This window comes from Lipophrys pholis, assembly GCF_963383615.2.
Source record: "Lipophrys pholis genome assembly, chromosome: 1".
NCBI lineage: Eukaryota > Metazoa > Chordata > Actinopteri > Blenniiformes > Blenniidae > Lipophrys > Lipophrys pholis.
The window spans coordinates 41,503,608-41,523,801 of NC_137635.1; the positions used below are offsets into that span (position 1 = coordinate 41,503,608).

The window sequence follows — 20,194 nt, forward strand, 5'->3', positions numbered from 1 at the left end:
CGCAGGGTAAAGCTGATGGCTCCTTATTTTCTATTAAGCGAAATGATCTGTGAGCTGACGTGAGTAAAAGGGCGTGTTTTTTTTTTTTTTTTTATTGCAACAAGTCTTGATACTGTAAACTTTATTTGCACTGGAAGTTATGGTCCAGATCACACATGCAAAGAGAAAAACAAACAAAACCAAAAAAAAGAAATAATAACAATCTAAAAATAAAGACAGAGAGGATTAATTTGTCTTGTATATTTAAATTCCAGGAGAATTAAACACAATTGAAAGCCTCTATCTGCTCTGAAGGAAATAATTCGATGGAACTTGACAAGAAATGAACCAAACTTAGCGTGAGGTCAACGATAAATCGCTTTTCGTGACATTGCAGAATGTTTCCTCTTCGGGAGCACTCACGGTGTTCTGGCGCACGGCGCGGCGAAAGCCTGAAAGGAACCTCAGCGTTCAAAGAAGTCTACAAAATGATTCTCTGCCACCATAACTCAGTCCAGGTTGGTTTTAATGAAGCTTCCAATGCTCTAGTCTATATACAGCAGAACATTTTGTACTGTGACATTCGCGGAACAATGAAAGCGGACGTATCGAACAAGCCTTTCGGAGAAGGATCTGGGTGACTTACAATACTGATTAGGATTAATTCTTTTGAATTCAGTTTGACAGGCGAGATCCTGTAACCTACAAATTGGTTTGGGTTACGGGCACTACGCTAGTAACCCGATGTCTTAATGTACAGCTGGATCACTGGTGCCAATAAGATAAATCCGAACCAGACGTGAACTCACGAGGCGGATTTAAAACTCTCCACTTTCTCTTGACGATAGGCTTTTTTTTTTTTTCTCTCTGAACGATTCGTTCGATCAGGTTCTAAACGGAAAATAGTGACAGTTGGTGGTTGAGATATAAGTGTGCAAACAGCAATGTCCACTCTTAACGACAGAATCGCTCGGATCATTAACTTTTCTCTTAATGTAGTACATATCCACCTCCCCCCTCTTTATCTCTTAGTTTCTGGTCCGTCGTCCTTCCTCTCAGGTTGGTGCTTTGTGGTTTTGTCCACTTTCAGGGGATGGAGCAGTAGCCCCCGCACGCCCCGGCCCTGCCCTGCTCCTGCTCCCCCAGACGGATCTTCTGCCCCTGGTTGTCGCTCTCCCAAAGGCCCGGAGTCTGGAGGATCTTCTCCACGAGCTCCTCAAAGGCACACTGGACGCCATCTTTGGTCTTTGCGCTGGCCTCTGCGCACAGGAAGGATTTACGGGGTGAGACCGGTTGAGCGTTTTCCAAGACGTCACAAACAACAAATAAAAGAATAAATTAAGTCGACAAACTCCACTTAATTTAGGTTGAACATCTGTGGGGTTTTTTTTTTTGTTTTTTTACAACCCTGTGACACAAGTGACGAAGCACTTTAAAATATCCGTTTGTTGGCGAACGCGACACATGATGTATGAAATGACTTCATTGAGGAGGCCGAGAGAAATCCAGCGGGATGAAGACATCCTCGCCGCGGACTCCGCCCACCGACATCTTCTGGCCCGGCCCGGCACCGAACCCCTTAATTTGGCCCTTTTCTAAAATGGAAACTGCACAGAAACGTTAACCTAATTTCCCGGAGAGGGACAGCTCGGAGATGAAGAATCAAGAACACGTGTGGACTCGACAAATGAAAGCTCGTTTAGATTTTAATCAGAATGCAGCCCCTCTGGAGCGGCCACATCTTTCAGCACCGTCTCGGGAGCGGCAGCGGGACATAAACAAAACAACTAATGCGAGCTAAATGCACAGCTTACTCCGGGATGTGTCGACTTGTTCCAACTGTGCAATTACAGGCCTGACTTTTAAGTGCAGTGCAGCAAGTCTGAACGGCTTTAAGTTACATTTTACGGCTCTATTACTTTAAGTGACCACGACTGACCGCGTCTGAACATACAACCAAACGCGGATACTCACCAATAAAAAGCATAGAGTGTTTCCTCGCGAATTTCAGACCTTCGTTTCTGTCCACTTCATGATCGTCCTGAAAGCCAGAGAAATAGCAGATGGAATTATCCTTATGTGGAACACACATGGTAAAGGATTAAATGTTGAAGCGTCACAAGCGTGCAACACGAGTGCAGCAAGAAAAAGGCAAAACCGCGGCTCACAGTCACACGTGCGCAACATTTCACAGAAGTTCTTAAAGCAGGGGAAGGCAAAGCTCACGGCGCAGGTGACGTAGCGAAGACAACAGTATTGACGTGTCAATGGTGCCGTGTTTACTAGTGTAAAAAAAGAACAAACAACAAACTAGAGAGTAGCACACCTTGTCAATTTTGTTCCCAACCAGCATTTTCACAATGTCGTTGCGTGTTGTGTAGGTTTCCAATTCGTTCAGCCAGTTTTCAAGCTTTGTGAATGTGTCACGCTTTGTGACGTCATATACTGGGGAAAAAATAAATAAAAAATAGGGAGTTGGACAAACAAAATCAATGAACCGTCGACAGAAAAACATCCTTCTGAACACTGACTGAGACATGACACCTAGATAGAGAGAGAGAGAGAGAGAGAGAGAGAGAGAGAGAGAGAGAGAGAGAGAGAGAGAGAGATTTTAATGCTAGACCTTATAACTATCAAACTATTTACCAAGTATGACTCCCTGTGCACCGCGATAGTAGCTGGGTGTCAGAGTGCGAAACCGTTCCTGTCCAGCCGTGTCCTGGAAAAGCAGAAAAAGGATCTGGAATGACTCCCAGCTCTGTTTGGGATCACGCTGAAAATCTATTACATTTAAAAACAAATAACTGTTTGTACAAATGCAGTGTGACATTTGCCACGGCTCAGAAGACATGTGACTTCATAAAGTAGAGATCCATCCTCATGTATTTAAGAGAAACCATTATTTTATTGTATCTTCAACTGCACCCGGCAATTGTGATTGTGCAATGGTGCCATCTTGTGGAGAATCGTGGAAATTCAAGATGTTTTTTGTTTTGTTTTGTTTGGGGTTTTTTTTTTTTCTTTCTTTCTCTCTCTTTCTTTCTTTCCTTCTTTCTTAAACAGATAACAGACACACATGAGTATTATTAGAATAAATACAAACAGTCTAAAATAAGGTTGTGGTTGGGTTCGGTGGCCTTTATGCAGTTTTCACATTTCTCCTTTTCATATGCGCAATTTCTTTAACTCACAGTCCAAAAACCTTCTTGAGAGGTTAATTGGCGAGTATAAAATGACTGTGACATTCTCTCTGGAATCGCCCCATTGTCAGATGGAGCCATGTTGAAGAGGGATTTGGGACCAACGCCTTAACAAATATCTGCTAGGTGACTGTGTCCATGAAGATATTTAGTACAACGTCAAGTCCTTCTAAATGGCTTAAACAAACGTTAGCTACGAATTGAGGTAAAAAAAAAGGTGCAAAGTTGAGGAAGCTTACCAGTTAGTTTTAGAAGGATTTAGGGAATTTTAGCCAGCATTATTATTATAGCATAATTAGGATTTGGGGAAATTAATACACTTCAGTGATATCTTGTTTATTGAGGATTTAAGGTACTTAAAAGGGATCTGTGAGGTTGTTTCTTGATATTATAAGTTACAGAAGGAATTACTTGTATCAGGCCCTCAGTCCTGTGTACCACACAGTTAAGTTATAATTTGTAAATTACAACATTTGGAGCTCAGCTCTTGTTCTTTGGAGTCCACCATTTTGCCTGGGTTTTGGCAGTAGTCCAAAGAAGATAAACCCATAGTTGGATGGGTCATTATTCGAATGAAATTGCGCAAATATTTAGATGATCAACCAAACATCCATTACCACCTATTTAGACTCGTGCATTTCCTGTTCATTCAAGTCTAGCATATCCAAACTCCAGTTACTACAGACTGTACTGTATTATACTTCTTTCTACCAACTTTTCGAACAAGTACCGCACATTTTGTCAAATTGGAGCGTGTGTCAAGTGATCTCTAGATTACCCATTTGGATGAATGTCTCTTTTTAATTTTTATTCATTTAGTTTGTTTTTTAATATTTAGCATATGTTCGGAAATAAATAAACTGTCGCTCACCATTAGTATCAAGCAGAAGACATTCCTTCACTCATGTTTCTCCCATTGAAACAGCCTTTTAAATGCACCTGTTCATCTAATATTCTAGTGCTATTGGAATATGAATCAGATCGTTTTCAGACATGATTGTTGAGTGGATGTGTAGACATGATGGCTGACATTTTGTCATAGGAGCTTTTCAGAGCTGTGGAGGTCACCAGACAACCAGACAAAAACAAACTGGACGATGTGGATTCTTTCTTCTTTTTTTTTAGTTCTTACCCATATGGCGAGCTTTGCTTTGTTTCCATCTATTGCCAGGGTCTTCACTTTGAAGTCCACACCTTAAATCAGTCACGAGAAACATAACAAAAAGATGACCCATTATAAAACTCATGTTTTAAAGTGTGCACGATGGACACAACGTGTATTATTGTATATGCTTCAGTGTGTGAAAACCTATTGTCGCCGACTGCTCGGGATCGAACGTGTCCTCCGTGAACCTCAGGAGGAGACTGCGAGGGGGGAAAAAAAGAAGGAGAACATGAGAATAAACAGGACGTAGGGGCTGTTGTGAGTTGCTTTAGTAACCGGTTTTCTGTCTGGGGGCGATCACACAGGTACAACTGTGCACTTTGAATGTTTACCCTCAAAGTACGGTATTGTATAATAACTCAATGCTAACATGAACACAACGCGAAGTTCAACTCTGGGCCCGACATTACTCAACCATCAAATTATTCGCATGTAATTGACCAGTAGTCGCTATTTACTTGGGTTAGCAGCTAGCTGTAGCCGCAGCTCGCTCGCGAGCGAGGAAGAAACTTATATAAGACAGAATGTCAACATTAACAACAAGCTAGCGGCAAAACTGCCACGGACCTGGACTTCCCCACTCCGCTCTCCCCGATGATCAGCAGCTTCAGGGTCGTCAGCACGTCTTCGTCCATGTTTTCTTCACAGCTGGGTCGACTTCCACTCCTAAGGCTTTAAAACAATGTGTTTTTACTTGTTTTCGAGAGGCAGGCGGCTATCGGCTCCGGTGACAGCCTGCTGCTATACTGCCAGCGTAACTTCCGCCCCACATGCGCGCCATGACGTCATGGAAGATGGCGTAGTCGAACACGTCGCGATAAACAAATTCGTCACGTCAAATCTTATTGTAAGGCTGATTTGAAGACTCTTTCTGTTAATGGAGCAAATGTTACTGTTTATGTTTGGGTTTTTGTTTTTTGTTTTTTTGTACTACAATATGAACAAGATATCAAACGTTCTTTCTGTATCTTTCATTTCTTCAAAATATTTAGCTTATTTAATCTGGAAACACAAAATGCTTAAATTTTATGATTGCTGTAATCCTAGCATTGCAAAGTAAAACAACACAATACAAGAAATAAGCAAACATAATAGAATTAATTCTCAACCACATTAATCAATAACAAAATCAGCTCAGTACCATTGGGGAATATTCTACTATTATACACCTTTTCAACAATTTCACATGGATCTCGTATTCAAAGTTTATTGCCCCAAATCTCGTTTTTTTCTTGATTTTCCTCCATTTGAATATTTGCTCATGCTTGCATGAGCTGCATTTCAGAATCTGCTGTGTCTGTGTGAGCTGGACAGGCTCCGCCCACACGTGCCCACCTTGGGAAGAGGAGGAAGTACTTCCTTTCGTGCTGTAGTAATTTCACCTTGCAGAGCTGCCTATTTGTAGGAGGGTCAAATGATTTTTCAATGAATCTAGCGTATTATGACCCCATTAATGGATTTCTGAGTGAACAAGATTCAGAGAAACTTGTTCACGTATTTCAGTAGACTGGATTACAGTAACAACAGGTTTACATATGTAAGTTAAAAATGTGTCAGCCAGCTGCAGATCATTCAGAATCCTCACAGTTCAGAGTCAGAAACAAACAAGATGAAGCAGCTTTTAGTTTCTACGTTTCTCGCTAGTGGAACAAACTTCCTGAATACCTGAGGACTGCTGACACACTCACTTCTTTTAAATCAGGCCTTAAAACACCATTATTTGCTCAGACTTTCATTTAACAATAGGCTTCACTTATTTTGCCTTTGTCATGATAAAGTTCTTAGTATGTTTATTCTTTTCTTAATGGCCTGGTTTTAATGTATTTCTTTTCTTTCATTGTGAATCAGTGTAAATTGCTTCATGTCTGAATGGTGCTACAGTATATAACTAAACGTGGCTTTCTTTGCCTTTTAATTTATTTTAGGTGCCCCTGAATTTCTTAACTACTAAGAGTTTTGATGGTACAGTTCCAGTTATTCCAATAAGTGATTTCTTTTATGATTTTGTTTGTTCAGTTAGTTTTGTTTATTGTTCCAAAGGCATTTTGACAACTTTTGCATGGGATTTTGAATTTTACTTCTATTATTTTTATTTAGAAACATCCACATTTGCACCATGTATAGTTAATAGTATGCAATTCAGTAACAAATATAATCATTAGCAACAATTAATTGTATTATGATATACAAATATGAGTGGGAAAAATAATTTAAATCTTCAAACAAGACAGCATCTATGTGATACAGGGGAGTTTTTAAATCAAAAATTGCAGAAATAATTTCTATTGTCTATAAATGTTATGAAAATTAGATTTTTATTTGTTTTTTGTTTAAATTAAATTAGAATCTGTATACTCTTTCTGTACTGTCAGCCAGTTTACCCTTCAGGCCAGATTAAAAGGTTTGCATGGAAGTCCAACCAGGAAAACTCCGCCAACAGGATGCATTTGAATAAAGAGCCGCATTATAGAGCACAACACCTCTTTGTTTTGTGCCTGTGCTGTTGTGCATCCATCCTCAAAAGGCTCCTTTTTCGAAAAACTCTTATCTTACCTCAACCACGAAAGGGAATCACCTGGGGGCTGAGCAACAGGAAACCAGAGTTTTACCATGAAAGGAGCCGGTGAACCATAGTGCAGCTACTCTTCCTTAATAGGCTCATTGATTCAGCTTTTCCTCCAACCACATCTGTCACTGCTCATTTCAAAGAGGAGCGGGGCCTGTGATTATGTAAATTTAAGCTCCCGGTGTAGCTGAAAAGAATCCATAGCAGAATAAATACGTCTGCATAGTTTGAGTGTGGCAAGAAGAAGGAGCAGTGGTTTTATTTGATTGTATTTTTTTGCTTTTGACTGCTCGCCGGGACGCCAGGCTTTCCAGCTATGGCCAGATTCCACACCGATTGCATCGAGAGACCTTTCCGAATCTGTTTCAGGACCTTGGGTCATTTTGTCGGATCACATCCTTGGTGGTTTGTCATCACCCCTCTTCTCTTCTCAATAAGTCTGGGAAGTGGATTTTACCTCCTCAAAGTCAGAATGTCAAATGACATCGAGGAGCAGTTCACACCTTCAGGTGGACCAGCCAAGATGGAGAGGGAATACATTGAGGGAACGTTTCCAGCAAATGGCTCCATGTTTTCCAGCTTTCGGCTGAGTAGGGGTGGAAACTATGCTACGGTCATAGCGACAAACAGCAGGAATATCCTGACGGCGGATTCACTTCAGGAAATCTTAGATTTGGACTTGAAAATCAGAGACATGGCGATGCAATTTGACAACCAGTCCTTCAAATACGTGGATGTCTGTGCTAAAGCGCTGGGATCCTGCATCTCAAATGACTTCCTCGATGTCATTGAACACAACGCCACTGGAATTGACTCCATCAGTTTGACGTACCCATGGTTTCACTCTGACGTCCGAAGCTTCCCTTTGTATTTAAGTCTGGGAAGTGTGAAAATGATTCCTGAGAGCTCGATTGTCAGAAGTGCCGAAGCTGTGCAGCTCTACTACTATTTAGAGGAAGACAAAACAAAAACAGACCTTTGGCTCCAAGGCTTCCTCGATCTGATCTCAAATGAATCATTGAATTCTGCTGAGGTAAGTCACATCAGCCCTCATTTTTTGCTGTAAATGACCATGCTGCTGTTTATTAAGAGGAATCTGGGTCCATTTCTAGGTGTCCTACTCCACCTCAATGTCAATGCAGTGGGAATTTGAGAAAACTCCATCATCTGTTATCCATTTATTCTCCATTACCTATGCCATCGCCATCATATTCTCAATTCTAACCAGTTGGAGGTCGGTAAGATATCTCGCACACATTTTCAAATGAGTTTTGAACTCTTTTTCTAACGTCTCTCTTTCTCTTTTCTAGGTTGGACAATGTAAGGACGAAGGTGTGGGTGGCGTTGTGTGGAGTTTTTTCCGCCGGACTTGCAGTCCTGAGTGGTTTTGGTGTGCTGTTGTTGCTGGGTCAACCATTTGTCATGACGGCTGCCTCCTGTCCTTTCTTGATATTAGGTAAGTGTACATTCAGTTGGTAGAAGCCTGTGAGTCCTAAACATCGCTTTGCTTGTTGGCTCCTACATAATCCAGTCAACTTTTCATTCCAAACAAAATCTCACTTTACATGACAATCTGGGAATAAAAAATTATAACTTTGATGAAAACTAACTTGCCAATGTGATAAATCAGTTTTTAAATACAGTTCACAGCATCTACTAAACCACATTTAAACCTTTCAAAGAACCAGGGAGTGGCTAATCCAAATAACCTATTTCCCTTCTTGTTACTTCTCAAGGTATTGGACTCGATGACATGTTCATCATGATCTCCTGCTGGCAGAGGACTCGTGTTCTGGACGGCGTTCCCGACCGGCTTGCTGACACCTACAGGGATGCTGCCATTTCGATCTCCATCACGACGTTGACCGACGCTCTGGCTCTCTTCATGGGCTACAGCTCACCCTTTGGCTCGGTGCAATCCTTCTGCCTCTACGCTGGTGTTTCTGTGTGCTTCTGCTATTTGTACAGTGTCACTTTCCTGGGAGCCTGTATGGCTCTCAATGGACAGAGGGAAGCAGGGAACAAGCACTGGTTCACCTGCACGAAAATCCCAGAAGACCTCCCACCCAGTAGTTCGAAAGCTTTCAACGTGTGCTGTGTCGGGGGTCGCTACAATCAAATTACTGAATTGGAGGAAACTGAGCCTGTAAGTTATATTTTTGAGCATTTTTATGGCCCATGTCTGACCCATAAACTCATGAAAGCTTGTATTATCGTCATTTATGTGGCCTATCTGGCTGTTAGTATCTACGGTGTGTTCACGTTAAAGGAAGGACTCGACATTAAGCACCTGGCTTTGGATGATTCCTACATCATTACATATTACAACCATCAAAGGGAGCACTTCTCCGAATACAGCTGCAATGTGATGGTGGCGGTGAAGCGATCATTCGCCTACTGGGAAGGAGATGAACAGAGGCAGCTGCAATCATGCATCTCAAACTTTGAAAGTCTGAACTTTGTCAACAGCACATTGGCTTGGTTCACGTCCTACCGAGAATACACACAAGCACTGAATCTGAACATAAGCTCGCGGGGGTCTTTCCACACCCATCTCCCCAGATTTCTGCAACTCACCCCCTCGTTTAGAGAAGACGTCAACCTGACTGCGGGCGGCGGCATCCAGGCATCTCGCTTTTTCATTCAAACGCTCAACAAAACGACCACGAAAGACCTGATGACCGGACTGAGGAAAACAGCGGCGGAGTGTCCAGTGGAGCTTCTGGTGTACCACCCTGCGTTCATCTACTTCGATCAGTACACAGTCATCATGGGTAACGCCCTTCAGACCGTCCTGGTTGCTGTGATTGTGATGCTCCCCGTGTCTCTTGTACTGATACCCAATCCTCTTTGCTCGGTATGGGTAACGTTTGCAATTGGTTCAGTCATGCTCGGCGTGACCGGGTTCATGTCACTCTGGGGTGTAAATCTAGACTCCATTTCCATGATCAACTTGGTCATGTGCATCGGCTTCTCCGTTGATTTCTCGGCACATATTTCCTACGCTTTCGTTTCCAGCACTAAATGTGATGTTAATGAGAAAGCTACAGACGCTCTGGCTCATTTGGGTTTTCCAATACTGCAGGGAGGATTGTCCACTATTCTCGGAGTGGTTGCGCTTTCCGTATCTGGATCGTACATCTTCAGGACTTTCTTCAGGATTGTATTTCTTGCGATTGCTTTTGGGTTGCTCCATAGTTTGGTGTTTATACCAGTGTTTCTGACCGTCCTGGGCGCTTGTAGGAAGTGGCATTAAAGCAAACTCATCTGAAACACGGTATGCTTCATGATCAGTTAATTCTCTGGTTTACTTACATTAGTTGAACAATTGGACACTTCTGTGTTTTTCTGCTCATCTCCTCAGGGCGGATCACTTGATTCCTCCACAGTCCCCACCCATCCCCACACCCCCTTGATCTTTTCCCCTGGTAATTTGTTGCCCTCACATTTAGAGAGATTGGTGCCACTGCTGCACGTCATTCAGTGTTTCATTTAATTCATTATGTTGATTTAAATCTTATGTTTTCCCATTTTGAGAACCTTAAATGTAGATTTAACATAGATATCTGTACTTTAGAAACAATTATTTTGTTGTTATACTCACTAATTTTTCAGCTGTTACTTTGTGACGTCTTTGCGCCCCCCCCCCACTAAATTCACAAGATCAATGCATATTTCAGCACAATTCATTCAAACCAAAGTAGATGTTTCTGGTCATTTTCAGGCCAAATAAAAGCTCTTGAAAGTTCTGAGCCATATATAGGGTCAATATAAAAAAAAAAAAACTACAACATCAAACACAGAAATCCAGAGATTATTTGGGAATATTTTCTATTCTATATCTGGCAAAAAAACAACTTATTGAAATCACAGATCGGTGTTCATAAAAACATGAAACCAGCCCAAGTTAAGAATTTCAGATTCAAAATTTTCTCGTGCAGTGTCATAAGTTTCATTCATACCTCATGCATGTGATTTCTTTATGGCACAGATTCCCATCCCAGAGTGACCCACATTCACTGCATGGTTGTCGTTATGATTGTTTCCCTTTATTCAGCAGCATACATTTTCATTTGCCATTGTCATCACACTGAAGAGAGCTACAGCGGTGAGCCCATCGTGAAGCCCTACTATACATGTATATACAGTGTTTTTCTATAATACTAGAATATATACAGTAAACATAACTAAAGGGGCAATGTTGGAGAGTTGAAGCAAAAGAAAACACAATGAAGAACAACATGCAGGTGATTATCTCTAAAGAAACAGAAATGACTCCACATTCGGTAAAAGATTTACAAGAATCGTTAAACGAAATTCCTGCTGACTTTGCTTTTTTTTTTTAACGTCATGTTGTCACAAATGTCACCTCAAAATAAATCGCATTAACATCATGTGTCTCACGTCTTCTTTCAAACCCGGCCGCACTGCTCATAAACCTCACTGAGCATGTTGTGTTCACTAAACAGCAAGTTATGCAGGTGAAACAGCTGTTGACACTCGAGCTGAGAAGTGAGAGAGACAGAAATGGACAATGACTGGCAGAAATCGCTTTTTGGTTTGTCTGAGTCGTTTGGGTTTTTTATTGCATGCACTGACAGTGACAAGGGAGAAAAAAAAAGGATATACAGCTGGGAAAGAATTCAGAAGTTAGACCTCTGAATATCTAGTTATCTTAAAATAAATTAGGCCAACAACTTTACAATTTTAAAACCCTAAAGTTTCCATCCCTCTGTCTATGTACATACAGCTGATGTTGGCAGCAAAGCTTTGTAGGGCTGAGCAGCGTTTGACTTCATATGTACATACAGCATAAATTAATGACATCGAGTGCACAAGAACAATTTTATATTTGTACACAGATGCAAAGGGTTGAGGGATTGTGAGCACTTTCCACTTCAAAAGGTCGACACTCCTGATACATTCTACAAAAGGCCGCCTTTGAAAGGAGAGAATGCGACATGGTAAGAGTGGCAAAGCGGGCGCGTCAGATGGATACATATGAACTTTCCCACCACCCCGGACACAAAACACCTGACAAACACTGGAGGATAAATGAAACATGCGTTGAGATCTGGTTAAATTCTGGATGCCCTTATTTTGAAATTGTGCTTTGGCCAATTCACATCTACTGAATTTGAATTTAAATCACTTAACAGGAACATTCTGTTTTTATTCAACTGCTTGCAAACACCTAAAAAAAAAAAAAAAAAAAAAAAAGATTGTATCCGGATGCTGATTATATAATTGAGGTACATATTTACATTCATGTGATATTTTTTCCCCAACCACTAATAAAGTGACCTGAGTAACATCTTTCACATTTACACTTTAACTCTTCATCACAAATAATCTACAACAAACTGCTAATCACATTTGAAAGGCAGCAAACTTGTGATTTTCTGAAGACTGCAGGATTTATCTGGGGAGAATAATGAGATTTCACAAAGATGACAGCATGAAGATGTGACATACAGAATCCAACATGAGCACATGTCTGCAGACCCGATACCCCCGTCTCCCAGTCCGTCCTTCCCTGTGTAACCCCCGAACCTGCTGCTTTCATCTGGTCTCCAGGTTCTTTCCCTCCAGGACCAGCTGGATGTCTTTGGCATCCAGAGTTTCATACATGAGCAGAGCATCGGCCAGGTTCTTGTGCTCCTTAGCGTGAGACTTCAGCAGGGCTCTGGCTCGGTCGTAAGACTCCTGAAGAAAGCAAGGTGGAAGTGTATCAGGAGAAACGCCTGAAAGGAGGTAGATCTGATGTCACGATAAATCCCACAAACCTTCAGCAAGGCCCTGATTTCTTTCTCCACTGCGGCTTGTGTCTCTGGACTTTGTGCCGTCATATCGGTGTATGTCATCACTCCCAGCTTCAAAACAACGGGTAAAGCCGTTACACAAACGCAAAAGCTTAGTGACAAGACGTTTGTTTTCAGTTTGCTTTTGAAGCGTCCAACCTTTTCACACATTCCAAATCTGGTCACCATCAGCTTTGCAATCTTGGTGGCACTATCGAAGTCGCTCGATGCTCCTAAAGAAGAAGTAAGAAGTCCACCATGAATTCCCACCTGTCCCAGATCTTTTCCTTTGGTAAAACATTAGCATTGCTCCACGGTTGAGTCTGTCCCACCTGTTGTGATGTACTCATGGCCAAATATAATCTCCTCTGCCACTCGACCGCCCATGCTGACATCCATCTGGGCCAGAAGCTGGGAGCGCGTCTCGCTCCATCGGTCGTTCTCTGGAAGCATGGACACCTGGGAAACAGGACGTTTAAAAATCACAGTTCTGATGTTCCAGTTCTGTATGCCAAGACGGATGGAGGTGTCCTTACATGACCCAGACTGGGGCCTCTGGGCATGATGGTTGCCTTGTTGATGGGCATGGCATCTTTGGTGTAGTACGCTACGATTGCATGGCCGGACTCGTGGTACGCCGTGATGAGCTTGTTCCTTTGGTCTATCTCTGCACTCCTCCTCTCGGGGCCTTTGGGGAAGAAAACACAGTTGTCAGTTGTAATGATGATGATGATGATGATGATGATGATGATTCTTTAAACTACTGCTGTGACTTTGACGACAGTGACGCTATGAGGATTTAAACAATAATCATCTAAACTCGTTTTAATAGCTGGGATTACGTCTGTGTTTCAACTCCAGCAATAACTAACCAACCCATGAGGATTTTGTCTTTTGCAAACTCCAGCTCCTTCAAGGTGACCATGTCTTTGCCGTCGACTGCTGCCTTCAAGGCCGCCTGGTTGACCAGATTTTCCAGGTCGGCGCCAGAGAATCCCACGGTGCCACGGGCGATAATGTTGGCCTCAATAGCTGCAAATGTGAGAGAAAACATCTGTATGTGTGAACATGTTCAATGGTCACATTTATTGAAAAACAACCAAACCCTGTTAAAAAGATTATTTGATGAATTGAAACATCATGAAACGGTCGTCATATTTTAAATCAAATAAATAAAAACAAACATGAATTAATATTTGGGATTGGGAGGAGGCGACATACCTGGATCCACTTTGATTTTCTTTAAGTACCAGTTGAGAATCTCAGTGCGTCCTTTCACGTCTGGTTTGGGAACAGTCACCTGCATGTCAAAGCGCCCTGGACGGATCAGGGCGCTTAAAAGAAAGTCAATCGTTTAGTCTAAACTTACAACACTGGAACACAGTGGCGACTGAAGTCCATTATTTATACTGACTCTTAACAGCTGTCGCTGAAGCCGTAAACCTTGACATTTTTACATGTGCTCTGCAAACCGACATTTTCAGTGCAATAAAAAGATGACAGAGGTGAAACGTACTTATCTAAAGCTTCTGGAAAGTTGGTTGCACCAATGATGATCACACCTTCATTCGGTTTGAATCTAGAAAATATAAAAATCCAGGCATGTCAGTCTGCAGCAATGTTCCCTCATCACACAATCAAATGACCCTTAATCTATACTGAGCCCTAAAAAGAGATTTCTATTAAGTTTAATATGTTACTACATTGAGCTTGACCCCTCTGTTTTTATTGAAAGTCTCAGTAGCATAAAAACCTCAATCAGACTGAAATATATCGTTTCCTAAAAACGTTTGGGATCACCTTGATGACTCCCAGCGACAGGTCTTAATAACGTGCTGAATTCCCGATGAGTTCAAACAAATCAACACCCGACATGTTAGTGTGTAACATATATGATTAAATTACCCATCCATCTCAGCAAGCAGCTGGTTGATGGTCTGTCTGGAGTAAGGGTGCATGGGAGACTCTATCCTTTTCCCACCCACACTGTCCAGTTCATCAATGAAGATCACACAGGGTGCATTGGATTTAGCCTCTCCTATAAAATACAAAAAGAAATCTACATTCAATATTCAGCACAATTCTCTTCATCGCATCCCAATTTACATGCACGACTGGCAGCTAAGGCAGGAACAAATAGTATTATATGATCCTTTTAGATGTGATTCTTTATGATTAAAAAACAACAACTTACTGAACAGATTCCTGATGCGGCTTGCTCCCACTCCAACAAACATCTCGTCAAACTCAGACCCAGTGGCATAGTAAAATGGCACATCCGCCTCTCCCGCCACTGCTCTGGCCAGGAGGGTCTTTCCCGTCCCTGGCGGGCCCACAAGTAGAACACCTACAGCGACGAAAGGCTAAAGATGAGACGATCACGGATGAAGCAGAGATGACGACACGGCCGAACTGTGAATGTCAAAAGACAAGCCACCTTTCGGCAGTTTTCCTCCCAAAGCTGTGAACTTCTGTGGCTTTTTGAGGAACTCCACCACTTCCTGCAGTTCATTCTTGGCTTCCTCCACACCTTTAACGTGCTCAAAGGTCACGTTCTTCATCTGCACCGGGTCCACGGCTGAGTCGAGGCCTGATGGGGTTCGGAACCGCACTGTCCAAAATGGTTAGATTAAAGTTCGAAATCACAGCACACCACAGGGTTAATCAACTCCACAAACACGGCTTTCGACAAGAGCTTTAACAACCACATGGTCAATAGACTTTGATGAGTGTTAGAATTCATGGCAAATGGTTCAGCAAAATCAAACTTAGTATGCACCCTCCCCCTGCTAATATTTACATATTAGTAAATGTGGTAGGCAACACAATAAAAAAATAAAATTAAAAATGAAGAAGGTAAACGAAGCCTTTACCCGATATGAAGGGATTCTTGGAAAGGCCGTAGAGCCCAATGAGAAGCAGCACCAGCAGGACGAGCCGGGTCCTCCTCCTCAGAGTGTCTACGCAGGACAACCACACATTAGTAGCAGGTAATGTGTGATGGCGGTGTGATCGCTAGGCGTGTCGCTCAATGTGCTCGTGTCAAAACTTGCCTTGAGTGCGTTGGGTCAGAGCCTGAGCCTTCAGGAAACCATCAGCAAAGCCTCTCTTGAAGGCATCCTGCTGCAAAGCCGGTATGTTCTTGTCCTTCAAAATGCTGTCGAGACTTTCTACGTCGACGCCCTTGTCACGCGTGAGAAAGCCCTGCAGTTCAAGACGAGACTATTCAGCAAGACAATCACACTGACACTACAAGAAAATTATTTATTCAAGATACAAATTAAAACATAATTGTTGGTGAAAAATACGAGCCATAAAATCAATCAGCTAAAATTCTTTTCTCTTCATCTTTGCACCCAAAAGACTTTAAATTAACAGCAGTGATGGTGGGTCATTTCATCTTAACCCATATTGTCTTACCCTCTCACCCCTGACAGGATGCAGAATTGTCATAACCATAACTCTATGACCACTAAAGAAATCCAGAAAATTTAAAAAGTAGCAGCGGGCAGAAAGGTGGAGCTTTTCTCTCATAAGCTAGTCATATTATTTTGCAATACGAGCTTCCCATTCCTGTTGAAAACACACACCCGATCTACAGTCATTAAATGAGAAAATTAACATCTGAATTTCTGTTTGTTTGACATTGTGGGTTTTTCTGGTATTTAGGTGAAAATGTAGTACGGGCATAATATGTCATAACAACTGGAATTATCACACATATACAGCTCATTTAGAATTGAGAATCAAATGTAATGAACATGTTACACAAGACAATAACAATAAGGACTTGGAAAGTCTTTGCACGTATATACCTTCATAAAAGAAGGCGTGAAGCCTTCAGATTCCACGGGGCGCTGGAAAGCCGACTGCACTCGTCTGGTTTTGCTCTTTAAAGTCTTAAATCCTCTTCTCTGAACCAACACTTGGAATAAGAAGAATGAAAACGGGTCACGTTTCCACACACCAAATCCACTCAAACATTGTGCACGGACTGGACTGTCCAGTTATATTCACTGTTCACACGGACGATCATATACATCGGAGTAAAGTTTATCTGTTGTTTCATTCAATATCTTGCTTCTGTTAACAACTGATATGTTACCTGGCCCGTGTTGCAGCTCTGTGCACACAGACTGAAGGAGTGAAGGCTGCTGCCGCATGAACACGAGTGAGGACGTTGGCATGGGACTCCATAAGAAGCCTGGGGAAAAAGAACAGAGGAGGGCACCTTTAGATGTGCTCAGGACCAACTTTCTCCTCAGCGACATACAAACCAAACTGCTCCTAATGATGCAGTCATCCAGGTACAGATACAGAAAGTTATTTATGTTTTTTTTTTTTTTTTTTTACTGATAAGCAAAGATTTAGAAGTCACAAATATTAATTACATTATTACAAATTATTACATCTCTAAATGCTATGTTCACATTTGCCAGGTTTGGTTTGACTCAAACTGATGTGACTATTCTGTTCTTGAAAGCTGTGGTTGGACTGAAGCATGTATACAACTGATTCTTGCAGCAGATCATCGCCACTGAGGAATTCCTAAAGCTGGTTAGGCTCCGCCATGCATTTCTATAGCAACTGAGTTCTCAGCTGATTAAAGTATAAAAAAAAAAAAAAAAACACCACAATAATCCCATGAGTGCATACAGCTTAACAAATCGTTATTGTGAAAGTTCGATCATAAAGCTCAAGTCACGTTTTACATTTTTTAGCCACATAGAATCATGTCGGTGTGAAGAGCGTTTTCAGTTCTCAGGTTTAAAGGGAAAAGTTCTGAATCGTTCTTCCATATTCCAACAAATTAACTGATACAAGGCACAGAGCTGCACTCCCTTACCATGCTTATTGTGAAGAAAAGAGTTTGCGGAGATGTGCGATGTCCTCCAGGCTGTTTGGCCGCCACCGAATGGAAGTGGCGCCTCCTGTGGGCTCAAGCGTGGCAACACACGGTTCACAAGCTCAGTCAGCTGCTGCGTTCCCAGTTCTGATAAACCGAGCTCCGGGAGGCTCAACAGGGGCTAAAGACAGATGGAGATTCCATTGCAATTATTGTAAAGTTAATCAGCAAAGCAGCTCACTGTGGAGATGGAACTACACTCGTTGTTACTGATGTACTAGTAAACATATGAATAAAATACATATACTTAGATGTATGCTTCTCCTTTAGAGTTTAAAATCAAGCTGATCCAGTTCTTCAGTAGCAGCCCCAAATCTCCAAAATAGGCTCCACATCCAAACTTCTTCTGTATCCCTACAAATCTTGTTCTAACTGTCTTTCCCAGTCAACCACCATTAATCTCATTTGCTCTTTGTTTATAGATCTGTGGGTAATTTGGCGTATGGAACCAGTGAATGTACGTTTAATTTGTTGAGCAGGATATAAAGGCTTGCATACCTCAGTACCGTGAGGGCTCGAGTCTGACGGATGCTCTTTGTGTTTTCTTGATTTGCAGCTGGCGCTGCTGCTGCTGCTGTTGCTGCTTCTCACTGAGCTCTTCAGAGAGTGGAGGACGTTGATGAGGTGACTCAGGGGTACAGTCACCTGCAACCACATGAAATCAAAACGTGAGTGAAAAATATGCTTTACATAATGAAATAGAACTATTTGAAATCCAAATACTTAGAACTTCAAGACTCCTACAAATAATACAGAAACAACAGGGATACGATTAAATAAAAAGTACGTAGCATGGGATAATACTTCAAAGGTATCGGTAACTTCAGATTTTAGAACTTGTAAAATCACTTACTGCATGTCTCACAAGCTTTTATGTTTTATAAAATATGCAAGCAAGACCATCACAATATGTTTTTCAGTGTTGCAGCTGGACTTGTCAGACATAAACAAGACCACATATTTCTATATAATTTGGCTTCTCCAATACACTTCAGTGTCCATGGTGTACAAGCGACTTCATCAACAAAACCTATTCAGTTGGGCGGTATTTCTTTTGCCAGTTGTTCTCTATACAGCAGTGGCTGAATGACTACAATAGTTTGCTCCTGACTTGTAAAAACAAGCATGTGTCTTACTGTGAAATGCAACTCTGCAGCCAATCAGGGTATCAAAGTTTGCTCAGTGTTGGCTAATAATAGCATAGGGCTGGCAAAAAAATCTATTTAATCGGTAAATCGAATTTGTAGCTAAAAAAAGATTTTTATTTAGCATTTTCATCTCCCCACAGTTTTTTTTTGTGCCATTTTTGGAGTTTCCTTCTACCAATACTTGTGGGTTTCTGTAGTTGCTGTTGCACTTTTGCTTAAACCCGGGTTAAAGCTTGAATTTATTGAATGACAGAGCCTCATTTACATTCTATTTTGAGATTGTTTATATGCATTTTAACTGTGGACAATCACAGCCAAAAAGTTGCATTTTTGACAATATATGTGATCTCTGCAGTAATTTTTAAGCACATAGAGAAAAAAAACTTATTAAATATTAACTACAATTACTTAATAATTTCACAAAAGGTTACATTACAAATCAGAGTCTGACAATGTTTTAAACGCCAGTGTTATTTGAATCTTATGTTTGAGAAGAAACTCCATCGACTTTCACAATTATTATTATGATCAGTTTCACGTGATTATCAATGACTTATTTACTCTCTGCAGCAAGAACATCCCCAAAATCTTCATACTGTTTGTTCGTCATGGTGTTCTACTCATCAGGATCCCTGAAGATTTCAGACCATACCCTGGATATTGATGGAGGTAATTTATAGAAATCTAAATTTGTGGCTGACTTATTTGCAGATATTAATTGATAAAGATGAATCGTACGGTGTCTCTCATTCATGGTTCCGACAGTGTTGTGGCTTATAAACACCTCCTGCAACTGGACAGGAAAGAGCAGCAGCTTGATCAAACCCGGCTCAACCAGATTAACCGGGGCTTTCCGTGTTTGATTAAGAAAAGTAACAACTTTTTTGTAATAACTAACAAAAAAAAAAGCTGGATATGTTGAACTTGTTTTCTCGTACAGGCCTCGAGTGGAAACGACTGGAGTCAAACTGACGCAGTTTGCTTGACATTAGAGGACACACGAGCTGTCACTTTAGCCAGCTGGCCCAAATTTCTCTAACGGACCACAGCCCTGACTTTACTTTAAAATAATTAAACAAATCCACTTTGTGACAGTAAAGTTGAGGTAAACCCTGCCTACTAGTGAGCTGAGCGGAACTGAACCGGGCTTGAGGCGAAACAACAACAATGCTAACTGCGCTAGCTCGGCTTCTGGCGTCCTCACCTGCGGCTGGACTGAAGTTGACAATGAAAACATTGTTCAGGGCACCGGTGAACCGCCGTTAAGCCACAAGAGTTGTATCACTGTCCCTGAAAGTTTAAAGATCTGCGTTTGCTTCACTTTGCCGTTGCACAGCGGGCATATCAAGTCCGACTCGGGACTTCTGCGGTACAGTGAACCGGATGTGACGGCACACTTCTTCTTCTGCATCTTCTGTTGTTTTATCGC

At 41.6% G+C, this 20,194-nt stretch overlaps 3 protein-coding genes across 9 annotated transcripts; 1 reads left to right on the top strand and 2 right to left on the bottom strand.

Moving 5' to 3' along the window:
• Positions 1 to 23: 23 nt before the first annotated feature.
• On the bottom strand, positions 24 to 5,131 carry rab18b (RAB18B, member RAS oncogene family). Its single transcript, XM_080462002.1, has 7 exons — positions 4,912 to 5,131; positions 4,489 to 4,544; positions 4,312 to 4,373; positions 2,626 to 2,698; positions 2,306 to 2,424; positions 1,954 to 2,020; positions 24 to 1,238 (listed from the first exon to the last, which is right to left on the bottom strand). The coding sequence occupies exons 1-7, from the start codon at positions 4,977 to 4,979 to the stop codon at positions 1,066 to 1,068; spliced, it is 618 nt and encodes a 205-aa protein (XP_080318128.1). The 5' UTR covers positions 4,980 to 5,131; the 3' UTR covers positions 24 to 1,065.
• A 2,095-nt stretch (positions 5,132 to 7,226) lies between these two features.
• ptchd3b (patched domain containing 3b) lies at positions 7,227 to 10,288 on the top strand (the record flags this gene model as incomplete). The annotated part of the gene is made up of 5 exons (XM_080467696.1): positions 7,227 to 7,943; positions 8,023 to 8,144; positions 8,221 to 8,366; positions 8,647 to 10,149; positions 10,275 to 10,288. The coding sequence occupies 5 exons, from the start codon at positions 7,227 to 7,229 to the stop codon at positions 10,286 to 10,288; spliced, it is 2,502 nt and encodes an 833-aa protein (XP_080323822.1).
• A 650-nt stretch (positions 10,289 to 10,938) lies between these two features.
• On the bottom strand, positions 10,939 to 20,172 carry LOC308115299 (ATP-dependent zinc metalloprotease YME1L1-like). Of its 7 annotated transcripts, none has more exons than XM_080472738.1 (18): positions 19,970 to 20,172; positions 18,116 to 18,262; positions 17,558 to 17,738; positions 16,817 to 16,915; positions 16,527 to 16,636; positions 15,765 to 15,915; positions 15,585 to 15,671; positions 15,149 to 15,301; positions 14,906 to 15,058; positions 14,617 to 14,749; positions 14,228 to 14,290; positions 13,933 to 14,045; positions 13,588 to 13,743; positions 13,248 to 13,399; positions 13,044 to 13,170; positions 12,871 to 12,944; positions 12,697 to 12,783; positions 10,939 to 12,616 (listed from the first exon to the last, which is right to left on the bottom strand). In XM_080472738.1, exons 1-18 carry the CDS (start codon positions 20,000 to 20,002, stop codon positions 12,473 to 12,475), a joined length of 2,163 nt encoding a protein of 720 aa, XP_080328864.1. In that variant the 5' UTR covers positions 20,003 to 20,172; the 3' UTR covers positions 10,939 to 12,472. The 7 variants fall into 7 exon arrangements, 4 of the variants coding, with proteins under 4 accessions (XP_080328864.1, XP_080328863.1, XP_080328862.1 ...); XM_080472737.1 differs by having other exon boundaries at positions 14,617 to 14,770; XM_080472736.1 differs by having other exon boundaries at positions 15,149 to 15,322.
• Positions 20,173 to 20,194: the final 22 nt, after the last annotated feature.